The sequence below is a fragment of the Camarhynchus parvulus genome, chromosome 28 (assembly GCF_901933205.1).
Source record: "Camarhynchus parvulus chromosome 28, STF_HiC, whole genome shotgun sequence".
NCBI classification, from domain to species: Eukaryota; Metazoa; Chordata; class Aves; order Passeriformes; family Thraupidae; genus Camarhynchus; species Camarhynchus parvulus.
This window is the reverse complement of record NC_044598.1, coordinates 225,221-237,548: the sequence shown is the minus strand read 5'-3', so window position 1 is coordinate 237,548 and position 12,328 is coordinate 225,221. Positions and strand designations below refer to the sequence as shown.

Genomic DNA, 12,328 nt, shown 5'->3' with positions numbered 1-12,328 from the left:
CGACCCCTCCGCGCCCCGGGCCCGGCCAAGCCAAGCGGGAGCTGCCCCGGGGGGCTGCGGGACCCCCCGGCTGCCGAGGCACGGAGCCAAACCCGGCGCCCCCAATCCTCGCCCAGCGCCACGGGGGGATTTTGGGGAGGGGGCCTGCGGCACTTGCCGGGGTCGGTCAGCGCGGGGACGGGCTGAGGATGAGGAGGGCGGGGGCTCTGCGGCGCTTTAGCGCATGCAACAGGCGCGTCGAGAAGCGGGAGCTGCGGGGAGCGGGGAGCCAGCCCCGGGCCCGGGCGCGGGCTCCCGGCTGGGCTCACCCAACCCGTCCCCTCCCGCCGCCCCGGTGTCCCCAAGCGCCACCGAGGGCCGCCAGCCCGCGCCACCACCGCCGCCGCCACCTGTCCGTCCCTGGGCGGGGGCTGCCCGCAGCTCCCCGCACCGCGCGGGGCTCGGCGGGTTGGGGGGCACATCCCAAACCCCAAACCCCAAACCCCAAACCCCAAACCAAACCCGGGGGGGGTGCTGCCGGAACCACCCCAAAGCCTCACACGCGTTTGGGGAAACCCGCGGCCACCACGGGCGGCGCTTCTCCGGCCTTTTTGAAGCAGTACACGCCGAAGAGCTTGTACTTCTTGTCGGGGAAGCCGAGGTTGCGCACGCCGGGCTCGCGGCCGCCGCAGCGGGCGCGGGGGTTCACGATGGGGTAGCGGATGCTGCCGTCCTCCAGCCAGCCCGCCTCGCAGCGATCCAGCAGCTGCAGCTTCCAGGCCGCGTACAGCTGGCCCACCTTGGCCACGGCCGCGCCGTTGTTCTTGCACGCCTGCACGGCCTCCGGGTAGCTCAGCTTGCGGAAGGTCTTCAGGAAATAAACTTTGCCTGGGAAAAAAGGGGGATGAAGGGAAGAGATGAGAGATATCCGCCTCGAGGGGGGATAAAGAAAAGGGGATGGAGGGTCCTCCATCCTGCGGGGTGGGGGGCTCGGGGAGAAATCCGCTCTGGAGCCCCCCCGAGGTGTTTTTTGGGGATGGATGGAAGCCCTGTGGAGCCCCAAAAAAGGTTTTGGGGAGGTTGGAAAGGTTGAGGGGTATCAGCCCTGTGGAGAATCCAACATGATTTTGGGGGCTGGAGGTGATAGATGGAAGATCTGTGGAGCATCTAAAAATTCCTCAAACAAAAGAGGTTTTTGGAAAAAAAAAAAAAAAAAAAAAGAGGTTTTTTGCAGGGAAAAAAAAAAGGATGAAAAAGAAGAGATTATGGTTAAAACCAAGAGGTCTTCGGTTAAAAAAAGAGGGTTTGGCTAAGAAAGGTTTTGTATTTAAAAAATGTTTGGATTAAAAATAAATAGGTTTTGGTTAAAACCAAGAGATTCTGGGTAAAAAAAAGGGGCTTTGGCTAAGAAAGAACAGGCTTTGAATTAAAAAAAGGTTTGGATTAAAAAAAAAAAAAGAGAGAGATTTTGGATAAAAAGAAGGGGCTTTGAATTAAAAAAAGGTTTGGATTAAAAAGAGAGAGAATTTTGGATAAGAAAGAGGAGATTTTGGCTAAAACAAAAAAGAGTTTGGCTTTAAAAAAAAAATTTCTTTTTGCTCAAACTCAGCGTTCCAACCCCACCAGCGCCTCATTCCACCTCCATCCCACCACCCTGAAGAGCACGGGCAGCCTCCGTGCCTCAGTTTCCCCTCACCGTTGAGGTTGGAGGTGAAGCAGAAGGCGTCGTAGTGCTCGCTCTCCTTGTGGCGGTAGCCGTAGTTGCGGACGCCCACGGGGGTGTCCTTGCGGCCGCACTGCTCGCGGGGCCGGGAGATCGGGTACTGCACGGAGCCGTCCTGCAGCCAGCCCGCGTTGCACCAGTCCATGCCCTCCAGCCAGGCCTGGTGCAGCTGGTCGTGCGAGGCCAGGATCCCGTCCTGCTCCAGGCACGCCTGCTGAGCCTCGTGGAAATTCAGCGTGTAGCGCCCCAGGCGAGGGTGGTAGGGGAAAATCACCCCTGCGGAGGAGGGGTTGGGTTGGGGTGGGTTTGGGGTGGGTTTGAGTCGGGGTGAGGTTTTGGAGAAACGGGAGAATCGCCTGGGGAATCCCGCTCATCATCCCTGTGCAAGGAGTTCTGGGTTTTGGGGCTGCAGGGAGCTCTGAAGGCCAGGAGATTGTGCTCTGGGGTTTGGGAAATGTGGGAGAGTCGCCTGGAAAATCCCGCTCGTCATCGCAGGAGTTTTGGGAGTTCTGGGTTTTGGAGTTCCAGGAACCCCAGACTCCAGGAGATTCTGTTCTGAGGTTTGGGGAAATGCGGGAGAATCGCCTGGAAAATTCCACTCATCATCCCTCTGCAAGGAGTTTTGGGAGTTCTGGTTTTTGGGAGTTCCAGGAACCCCAGACTCCAGGAGATTCTGTTCTGAGGTTTGGGGAAATGCGGGAGAACCGCCTGGAAAATCTCTCTCCTTGTCCCCTGCAAGGAGTTTTGGGAGATCCAGGAGTTTGTGGAGTTCTGGGAACCCCAGACTCCAGGAGATTCTGTCCAGCCGAGCCCTGGCGCCCCGAAACGGCGCCCTCTGAACCCCTAAAAGATCATTTACCCGCTCTGCCACCTCCTGAACCCCTAAAGCAGCATGTTCCCCCTTCCACTCCCCCGTCCTCCGCTGCTTTCCGAGCCCTCACCGCCTCCTGTCCCGCGCTGCTTTCCGAGCCCGTGCCACCCCCGAACTGCGCCCTCGGAACCCTTAAAAAGTTTTCACCCCCTCTGCCACCTCCCGAACCCCTAAAGCAGCGTTTTCCCTCTGTCCTCTGCTGCTCTCCGAGCCCCCACCATCCTCATCCCACAACCCCTACGAGCCACCGCCCCAAACCCTCCCCACCAACAAAACCCCATAACAACCCCACAAAAATTCCCTAAAAAATCCCAGGAATGCCGCTCCGCGAACACCCCAAGGCACCTTCCAGGTCCAGTTTGACCACGCCGGTGTCATCCTCGAGCTCGTTGGTCACCTCGCACTCGTAGCGCCCGTAGTCCTGCAGGGTGACGTTGCGGATGATGAGGGACGCGTCGCCCACGCCGTCCTCCTGCAGGGCCGTGCGGCCCCGGTAAGGCCCGAACGCCCGGCGGGCCTTGCCCAGAGCCACGAACACGTCCACGAAGTCCATGGGTTCGGTCACTTTGGTCCACTTGAGGCGGATCTCGGCCGGGTCGTGCGCGGACACGTCGTAGTGGTAGCGGCAGGGCAGGATGATGGTGCCGCCGCGGTGGGTCACCACCTTGCCCGGCGCTGTCTGCACCACCACGGCGCCGCTGTCACCCTCTGCGGGACGGACACGGCTCAGGGAGGGGACTGCCACCCACCCAGGGCTGGCACAGGGGAGGGGCCGCATGGCGGAGAGGGATGGGAGTGTGTTCTGGGGGAGTTCCCCTCTTTTGGGGGCAGGAAATAGTGGGGAAGGGGGAGTTTTTTTCTCTTTGGGGGCGAAGTAGGACCGAGGTGAAGGAGCATCTTTTGGGTTGAATTCCCCTTTTTATGGGGTGAAGGAGGATGGGGATGCGGGGATGCACTTTGGGGGGAATTTGGGGGAAATTTTCTCTTTTGGGGGCAAAGTAGGATCGAGATGTGGGAGCATCTTTTGGGCTGAGTTCCCCTTTTTATGGGGTAAAGGAGGATGGGGATGTGGGGTGACACTTTTGGGGCAATTCCCATCTTTTGGGGGCAAGGCAGGACGTGGCCGTGGGAGGAATTCGCCGCGTTTAGGGGCAAAGCGGGATGGGGCTGTGGGGTCACATTTTGGGCGCAATTCCCCTTTTTTGCCAACCCTAAGGAGAGCTCGGGACAACCCCAGGGCGGCTCCCACAGGACTGGGGAGGGGGGCACACACATCAGAGCCCTGGCCCCGCTTTGACGCCACTAAACCCAACACCCCAAAGGCTGCAGGCGCTTTCCCCGACCCCAAACCCGCCCCGATCCTATTCCAGATCCCACTCACCCATCACATGGACCACCTTCTTCCTGCCGCGGGCGTTGGGCAGCGCCTCGGAGGCCACCAGGGCGGCGAGGAGCAGCAGCGCTGCGGGCCCGGCGGCCCAGCGGCTTTGGGGACGCATCTGGGGGGGAACAGCAGCGCCCTGAGCGCCCCCAAACCCCCGCGCCTGAGGGGATCCCCCGCTCTGCCCAGCCCGAGGGCGCCCGCACCCGCCGCCACCCACCCCGTGCCCAAGCGGGGGTCGGGCGGGGCTGGGGCGGTCGCTGTTCCCCACCCGGGAGCCCCCCCAGCCCCGCGGGGACCCCCCGGTCCCGGTTCTGAGCTCGGTGCTCCCCGGGGCTCCCCGGCGGGATGAGAATCCCACGGCGGCCGCAGCGCTCCGGACCTCCCGAGTTATTGATGGCACCTCCGGAAAGGGACCCGATGGGCACGGAGCGGGCAGCGGTGCCCCCCGAGACCCCCGGCAGCGCCCCCTCCCCAAGGGCAGCGCGGAGGGGGCGCGGGAGGAGCCTCCCCCTCCCCGGGGGGCTGCGATGCGGAGCCCCAAATGCCAGCCGGGCTCTGGGTCTGCCCCGCGCGGGGTCCCGGTGCCCCATCGGGGGGCAGGGGCACGGACAGCCCCCCCGGCGGTCCCGGCGCCGTGTCCGGGGACAAAGGGAGCGGGGCAGCCGCTGCCCGGGGCTCGGGGTCCGCTCGGGGGCACAAAAAGCGGGGCAGCCCCCCCGGGGGTCGCGGTGCCCGATCGGGGTCTGGGGGGGGCGGGCAGCCCCTCGCGGTGGTGCCGGTGCCAAGCGCGGGCTGAGGGCGAGCAGGGCAGCCCCGGTGCCCGGTCCGCGGGCAGGGGGAGCGGGGCACCCCCCCCACGGGGGTCCCGGTGCCCGGTGGGCGCAGGGGGAGCGGGAACCCCCCCCGGGCACTCCGGTGGCCGCTGCGGGGGCAGCAGGAGCGGGGCAGCCCCGCGGGTCCCGGTGCCGCTCGGGGCAGCGGCTGCGGCGGTGGCGGCGCTCCGGGGCCCGGTGCGGTGTTGCAGTGCGGGACACTGCGGCGGCAGCCCCGGGGCTGCGGGACTCCGGTGCCCGGGCGGGGACAGCGCAGCGCGGGGGGAGCCCCGTTCCTGCCGCCGCCGCCCCGCGGAGAGCGACCCCCGCCCGCCGCGTCCCTCCCGGTGCCGGGGGTCCCGTCCCGGTGCCCCGCGCCCGCCCCGCAGCGAGGGAGCGGCGGCCGCAGCCCGCACTCACCGTGTGCCCGGTGCCGGCCCGCGGGAGGGGCCCGCCCGTGCTGCCGGTGCCTCCTCCGGTTCCTCCCCGGTACCTCCTCCGGTAGCTCCGCCGGTGCCGCCGCTGCGGCTCCGCGCAGGGGGCGACACCGGCAGCTCGGCCCGGCCCTGCCCCGGTGCCGGCGCTGCGCAGGACCGGCTGCTCGCCAAGGTCACCGGCCCGCCCGGTGCGCCCCGGAGCCCCCGGCACCGCCGGCACCCCCGGGCCGGGCTGCGGGCGGGGCACGAGGAACCGGACCCGGTAAATCCCGGCCGCGGGCACCGCAAGGGCGGCTGTGCCCACCCAGCCCCAGCCCGGGCACCCACCCGGCGGTGCCACCCCGAAATCGCCGGTACCACCCCCGCCGTGTGCCCACCCCCCGAAATCGCCGGTACCTCCCCCCAGAATCCCACCCTGAGCCCACCCGCGGGCACCGCACGGACCCCGGCCCCGGGCGCAGCCCCGGTGTCCCCTGGGCACGGCGGGCACACGGGCTCGGAGCGAACCTTGGCTCCTTTATTTTGTCACCAAAGTCCCCCTGGCGCTGTCGCCACCCCCGAACCCTCCCAGCCCGAGCCGGGGCACCGGCACCGGGACCGGGACCCACCGGGAGGGACCGCGGCCCCCGCCGGCCCCACACGGGCGGGGCTGGGACTGCAGCGATGTCCCCGCCGAGCGTCCCGGTGTCCCCAGAGCCTTTGGGGGAACGGAGCATCCCTGGGGACACCTCTGGGGACACCTCTGGAGACCCCTCTGGGGACAGCCCTGGGGACATCTCTGGAGACCCCTCTGGGGACACCTTTGGGGACAGCCCTGGGGACACCTTTGGGGACAACTTTGGGGACACCTTTGGGGACATCTCTGGGGACAGCCCTGGGGACACCCCTGGGGACATCTCTGGGGACATCTCTGGTCCCAGCGCTCAGAGCGGGGCGAGGGTCACCGGGCGGGATCCCCGGGGTGGGGACAGCAGGACCCGGGGTGGGGACAGCAGGACCCGGGGTGGGGACAGCAACCCCAGGGAGGTGCCCGCAGTCCCGGGGGACCGGCAGGAGCCGTCACTGGTACTTTTTGGCTCGGGCCAGGCCCGGGCTGGCCGGGGGCACGAAGAAAGCCGGGGAGCGCAGGCAGCGCAGCGCCAGCAGCTGCGGGCCCAGCGCGTACAGGACGTTGGAGAGCAGAAAAGTGCCCAGCACCTCCTCGGGGGTCTGGTACGGGAACGGCGTGCGGGAGTGCAGCGAGGAGCCCAGGTGGGCGAACTGAGCCTGCGGACACCGGGGTGGGACGGGGGCGTGACCGGGGAGCGGCCCCAAAAGGTGCGACCCCCCCGCCCCAAATGGTGCAAAGCCCCGGTCCTAAAAATCGCCTCCTCCAGGCTCAAAGAGTGCAACTCCGTCCCTAAAGGGTGCAGAATTTCAGCCCCAAAATGTGCAAAAATCCCGACCCCAAAATGCACAAAAATCCCGGCCCCAAAGAGCGCAGACCTTCGGAGCTAAAAGGTGAAAACCCTGGTCACAAAGTGTGCAAAATCCCGACCCTAAAAGGTGCAAAGGCCCAAGCTCCGAGGGGTTTTGGCTCCGGCCCATCCTATCTATAGCCCTGCATCTCTCTCCATCCTATTTCTGTCCCACTAATCCCGGGTTCCGTCCAAATCCACCGAGGCCGAGGCAATTATCAGCCAGCCCAGCTGCTCCACTTGCAGCTGCAGCTGCGGCTCTGCCCCCAAACCCGGGATTTACCCCCCAAACCGGGATTTACCCCCCAAACCCGGGATTTACCCCCAAAACCGAGATCTGCCCCCAAGACCCCTTCTTTCTATCCCCGGGATTTACCCCCAACCCGGGATTTATGGGCCCAACCCGGTTTGGGATTTACCCCCCAAACCCGGGATTTCAGGACCACCCTGTGTGATTTACCACCCAAAACCGGGATCTGCACCCCAAAACTGGGATTTACCACCCAAAACCGAGCCCCAATCCTTTACCTATTCCCTTTGGGATTTTTCCCCCCAAATCCCAGGATTTCAGAACCACCTTGTTGTGATTTTTCCCCCAAATCCCGCGATTTCAGAATCACCCTTTTGGGATTTTTCCCCCCAAATCCCGGGGTTTTGGGGCCGCCCAGTTTGGGATTTTTCCCCCAAATCCCGGGATTGCAGAACCACCCTTTTTGGGATTTTTTCCCCAAATCCCGGGATTCAGAACCACCCTTTTTGGGATTTTTCCCCCCAGATCCCGGGATCTCAGAACCACCCTTTTTGGGATTTTCCCCCCCAAATCTCGGGGTTTTTGGGGCCGCCCACCTGCGCCACGGCGCCGGCGAACAGCAGGCTCCAGTCGGGCAGCCAGGAGCAGCCGGGCCAGGCCAGCCCGTAGATGGCGAGGAGGAGGAAGGGCAGCAGGTAGAACAGGTAGATCAGCATCTGAGGGACACCCGGGCTGTCACCGCTGGTGGCTCTGGTGGCACCTGGAGGGGGGTCCGGCCCCTCCCGTGCTGTCCCCCCCCTGACCTGCACTTTGGGGTAGCCCACGGGGTCGCGCAGGTAGGGCTCGTGCAGGTAGGTGTAGTCAAAGCAGGAATCGGCCGGGCAGTCCAGAACCACCTGGGGGGGCACAGGGGGGCGAGGGCAGGGGACCCTCCCCGGGACCCCCAAAACCATCTCTGAAACCCCCAAACCCTCCCCGGGACCCCCAAAACCTCTGCGGGACCCCCAAAACCCTCCCCGGGACCCCCAAAACCCCCTAAACCCTCCCCGGGATCTCTGAGATCCTCCAGGACCCCCAAACCCTCCTTGAGACCCCCGAGATGCTCTCCGGGATCCCCAAACCCTCCCCAGGGCCCCCAAAACCCTCCCCGGGACCCCCGAGATCCTCCCCGGGACCCCGAAATCTTCCAGGACACCCAAAACTCTCCCCAGGACCCCCCAAACCTTCCTAGGGACCCCCAAACCCTCCTTGAGACCCCCGAGATGCTCTCCGGGGCCCCCAAACCCCTCCCTGGGACCCCCGAGATCCTCCAGAACACCCAAAACCCCTCCCTGGGACCCCCAAACCTCCCTGGGACCCCCAAACCCTCCCCAGGACCCCTCAAACCCTCCTGGGGACCCTTGAGACCCTCCAGGACCATCCCAAGCCCCTCCAACACCTCTCAAGACCCCCCCAGGACCCCTCCAAAGCCCCTCCAAGAACTCCTTGAGCCTCTCCAGGACCCCCCAAGACCCCCCAGGACCCCCAAAATCCCTGCCAAGAGCCCCCGAGCCCCTCCAGGACCCCCTGAGCCCCCCAGGACCCCCCCGAGCCCCCCCAGCCCTCACCATCCCCCTGAAGAAGGTGAAGGCTGCGGTGAGGATGAGGATGAGGATGAGGAGCAGGTCCCGCGGCCGCTGGTGGAGGGGTTTGCGCTGCTCCTCTGCGATCTGCCAGAGGAAATTCGGGATTTTTTGGGGTCCGAGCCCCCTGGGAGCGCAGCAGCCGCCCCCAAACCGCCCCCCCCGGCCCCGGCTCCGGCCTCACCTGCTCGGGGCTGAGGTTGGGCAGCGCCCGCGGCTGCTGGAAGAGCCGGAGGCCGGCCCAGGTGAGGAGGAGGAGGTAGGGCAGGTTGAGGAGGAAGGACGGGCTCAGCTCGGCGCTGTATTTCCCTGCGGGACAGAGCGCGGGGTGGGCACGGAGCCTTCCTCCTCCCCTTCCTCCTCCTCCTCCTCGTCCCGGCCCAAGCCCCCTCCCCACGGCCGTACCGATCAGGTTGCCCAGCAGGAAAACCACGGCGCTCATCAGCAGCGAGCCCAGCCAGAAGAGACCCAGCCCCCGGTAGCTCTTCCTGCGGGGACAGCGGGAGCCCCCTCCTCAAAATATTCGGGGTTTTCCAGCCTTCCTTTCCCCGAGATCACCCCCGAGCCCCCTCCTCAAAATTGGGGATTTTCCACCCGCCTGGGATCACCCCTGAGCCCCCTCCTCAAAATTGGGGATTTTCCACCCCTCCTTCCCCAGGGATCACCCCCGAGCCCCCTCCTCAAAATATTCGGGATTTTCCAACCTCTCCTTCCGCCGGGATCACCACCAAGCCCCCTCCTCAAAATTTCGGATTTTTCCACCCGTCTGGGATCACCCCTGAGCCCCCTCCTCAAAATTCGGGATTTTCCCGAGACCCCATTCAGGAATTTCGGGATTCTCCCGCGCCCCCTCTTGAGGAAATTCGGGATTTTGGGGATTTTCCCGCCCCCCTGAGCCCCCTCCTCAGGAATTCCGGGGTTCTCGCCCCCCGCCCACCTGCGCCCCGCGGCCGCGGCCATGGCCAGGCACAGCCCGTAGTGCACGGTGCCGTCCCAGTAGCAGGTGAGGAGCCCGTGAGCCGTGCGCAGGTGGGGATCGCCCTGCGGGGACACCGGGAGGGGACACCGGGAGGGGACACGGGTCACACCGGGGCTGGGGACACCGGGAGGTTCACACCGGGGCTGGGGACACCGGGGAACACCGGGGGTGGCGACATCGGGGGAGACCGGGGCCGGTCACAGCGTGGGCGGTGACACTGGGTCACACCGGGGCTGGGGACACCGGGAGGGGACACGGGTCACACCGGGTATGGCGACACCGGGAGGGGACACGGGTCACACCGGGGGACACCGGGAGGGTCGCACGGGGGGTCCGGGGGTGCCGGAGCCCCGGGCGGGGTGTGCGGGGTGTGCGGGGTGTGCGGGGCAGGGCGGCACCTCCCGCACGTAGAGCTCCACGAAGCCCGAGATGAGCCCGTCCTCCTCCAGCGCGATCAGCAGATCCACGGCCGACACGAAGGAGAACGCCACGAACACTGCGGGGAGCAGGGGGCTCCGTGCGGGGTCCCCAAATCCCTAATCCCACATTGCTGCTCCCTGCGGGGTCCCCAAACCCCAAACCCCACATTCCTGCTTCCTGAGGGGTGCCTCAAACCCCCAAATCCCCGAATCCCACATTCCCGCTCTGTGCGGGGTCCCCCAAATCCCCCATTCCTTCTCCGTGCGGGGTCCCCAAAACCCCAAACACCCCATTCCTGCTCCCTGTGGGTCCCGCAGTCCCCCCCGCATCCCAAATCCCAGATCCCAAATCCTTGCTCTGTGTGAGTCCCGCCGATTCCCCTCAAATCCCAAACCCCTGCTCCGCATGGGTCCCGCAACCCCAGATCCCAAACCCCAGATCCCAAACCCCAGCCCCCAAACCCCAGCCCCAATCCCACGCCGGGGTCTCACCGCAGAACAGGGGGTCGTGGACGAGGCCGACGCCGCCGGTGAGGATGAGGAGGGAGACGAGGCCGAGGAGCAGCAGGACGGCGGCCAGGGCCAGCGCCGGGGGGCTGCTGTGGGATCGGGGCCGCTGCAGCAGCTCCGGCACGGCCCCAATGCCCCGTCCCCATCAAACACCCCCGACCCCGCTGAGCTTTAGGGTCGGCACCAGACCCCGCAGCCCAGCACAGAGGGGAGGACGGTGCCCGCGCTCTAAGCGGGGAAATCTGGATCTGGGAATGACCCCGGGGGGAAAAATCCCAAAGGGGGCAAACCCCAAAGGGGGTGAATCCCAAAGGGGGCAAACCCCAAAGGGGGCAAACCCCAGGGGGTGAATCCCAGGGGGTGAATCCCAAAAGGAGGATGGGATCCCAGCAGGGACTGGGAATGGATAAAATCCCAAAGGAAGGGTGGGTGCGATCCCAGCAGGGATTAGGAACAGGGATGGGGCCGGAGCAGCCCCAGTGGGGTCCCCTGTCACTCTCCAGGCTGTGTGTTTGGAAAAGCCCCAAACGAGACCCAAATTTCGCGCTTTGTGAACCCGGAGCGAGGGGAGCGGGAGGCGCTGGCATCGCCGGGAGCCGCTCCCGCAGCCCCGGATCGGGAATTGCGGGCGGGCAAAGCGAAAGCGGCGCCCGGTGACAGCGGTGACAGCGGCGGGGACACGTCAGCGACAGCGGGGACAGCGGGGACACTCCGGTAGGGGCAGGGAGGGGGCTCCGGGCCGGGGTCACCCGAATTGCCGGGATTTGGGCTCTCCGGGAGAGGCTCTGTGGGGTCTGAACTTCCAGAGGGGATTGAAAACCCCACCTGCAGCCGCCTTCCCATGGAACAGCCGGATCGAGGCGCCTGTCCCGGGCTGGATCCTCTGACCCGGGACAGACCCAGCCCCTGTCCCCGACTGGATTCCCAGATCCAGGAGAGACCAAACCCCCCTTTCCCCGGGCAGGACCCCAATTCCCGTTCCCCTTTCCCATTCCCCGTTCCCTCTTCCGTTCTCCCTTTCCCATTCCCGTTCCCTGTCTCCCACTCCTCATTCCCCATTCCCTATTGCCCGTTCTCCACTCCCCATTCCCGGGGGTCTCTCCCGGTCCCCATTCCCGGGTCTCTACCGTTCCCCATTCCCGGTCTCTCCCGGTCCCGGGGGTCCCTCCCGGTCCCCACTCCCGTTCCCCATTCCCGGCTCTGTCCCGGTCCCGGGGGTCCCTCCCGGTCCCCACTCACTCCAGGGAGGTGACGGCGCTGAGCCCCAAGGCCACCGGCAGGGCGAGCAGGGGGGCGGCCAGGGCGGCCGGGCCCGCCGGGAGCTGCATCCCGGCCCCGCCGCAGCACCGGGCCCGCGGACTTCGGCCCCGGGACCGGCCCGGGCAGCGCCCTTAAAGCCACAGAGCCGCCCGCAGGCACCGGGACACGGCGGGACAGACAGACAGACAGACAGGGGAGGGACGGGGGGAGCCTGGGACGGAGGAGTCCTGGGAATAAGGGAGGATTGGGATCGGGAATGGGATCTGGGACTGGGATCAGGAATGGGATTGGGAATGGGATCCAGGATAGGACTGAGATCAGGAATGGAAATAGGATCTGGGATCCAGGAATGGGATTGGGAATAGGATCCAGGGAAGGACTGGGATCGGGAATGGGATCTGGGACTGGGATCAGGAATGGGATCCGGGACTGGGATCCAGGATAGGACTGAGATCAGGAATGGGAATGGGACTGGGATCCAGTAAAGGACTGAGATCAGGAATGGGAATGGGACTGGGATCCAGGAATGGGATCGGGAATTGGATCCAGGGAAGGACTGGGATCAGGAATGGGATCTGGGACCGGGATCGGGAATGGGATCCAGAATAGGATCCAGGGAAGGACT

The 12,328-nt window shown here is 65.7% G+C and overlaps 2 protein-coding genes across 2 annotated transcripts; both read right to left on the bottom strand.

The window, feature by feature from the left end:
- Positions 1-535: 535 nt before the first annotated feature.
- Positions 536-5,922, bottom strand: HAPLN4 (hyaluronan and proteoglycan link protein 4). Its single transcript, XM_030966948.1, has 6 exons — positions 5,815-5,922; positions 5,190-5,438; positions 3,955-4,072; positions 2,919-3,281; positions 1,676-1,978; positions 536-867 (listed from the first exon to the last, which is right to left on the bottom strand). Exons 1-6 carry the CDS (start codon positions 5,920-5,922, stop codon positions 536-538), a joined length of 1,473 nt encoding a protein of 490 aa, XP_030822808.1.
- Positions 5,923-6,265: 343 nt separating this feature from the next.
- Positions 6,266-11,771, bottom strand: TM6SF2 (transmembrane 6 superfamily member 2). The gene is made up of 10 exons (XM_030966947.1): positions 11,683-11,771; positions 10,426-10,532; positions 9,913-10,010; positions 9,473-9,576; positions 8,941-9,023; positions 8,720-8,844; positions 8,521-8,622; positions 7,717-7,809; positions 7,510-7,629; positions 6,266-6,472 (listed from the first exon to the last, which is right to left on the bottom strand). The coding sequence occupies exons 1-10, from the start codon at positions 11,769-11,771 to the stop codon at positions 6,266-6,268; spliced, it is 1,128 nt and encodes a 375-aa protein (XP_030822807.1).
- Positions 11,772-12,328: the final 557 nt, after the last annotated feature.

Excerpts from the sequence above, each read along its gene's own strand:
- HAPLN4 (XM_030966948.1), bottom strand. The coding sequence starts at position 5,922 with ATGCTCCGTTCCCCCAAAGGCTCTGGGGACACCGGGACGCTCGGCGGG. Across the intron at positions 4,073-5,189 it reads GGGCCGGCACCGGGCACACG|ATGCGTCCCCAAAGCCGCTG; the intron begins GTGAGTGCGGGC and ends GTTCCCCCCCAG. Across the intron at positions 3,282-3,954 it reads GAAGGTGGTCCATGTGATGG|AGGGTGACAGCGGCGCCGTG; the intron begins GTGAGTGGGATC and ends TCCGTCCCGCAG.
- TM6SF2 (XM_030966947.1), bottom strand. The coding sequence starts at position 11,771 with ATGCAGCTCCCGGCGGGCCCGGCCGCCCTGGCCGCCCCCCTGCTCGCC. Across the intron at positions 8,623-8,719 it reads CCAACCTCAGCCCCGAGCAG|ATCGCAGAGGAGCAGCGCAA; the intron begins GTGAGGCCGGAG and ends TTCCTCTGGCAG. Across the intron at positions 6,473-7,509 it reads TCGCCGGCGCCGTGGCGCAG|GCTCAGTTCGCCCACCTGGG; the intron begins GTGGGCGGCCCC and ends CGGTGTCCGCAG.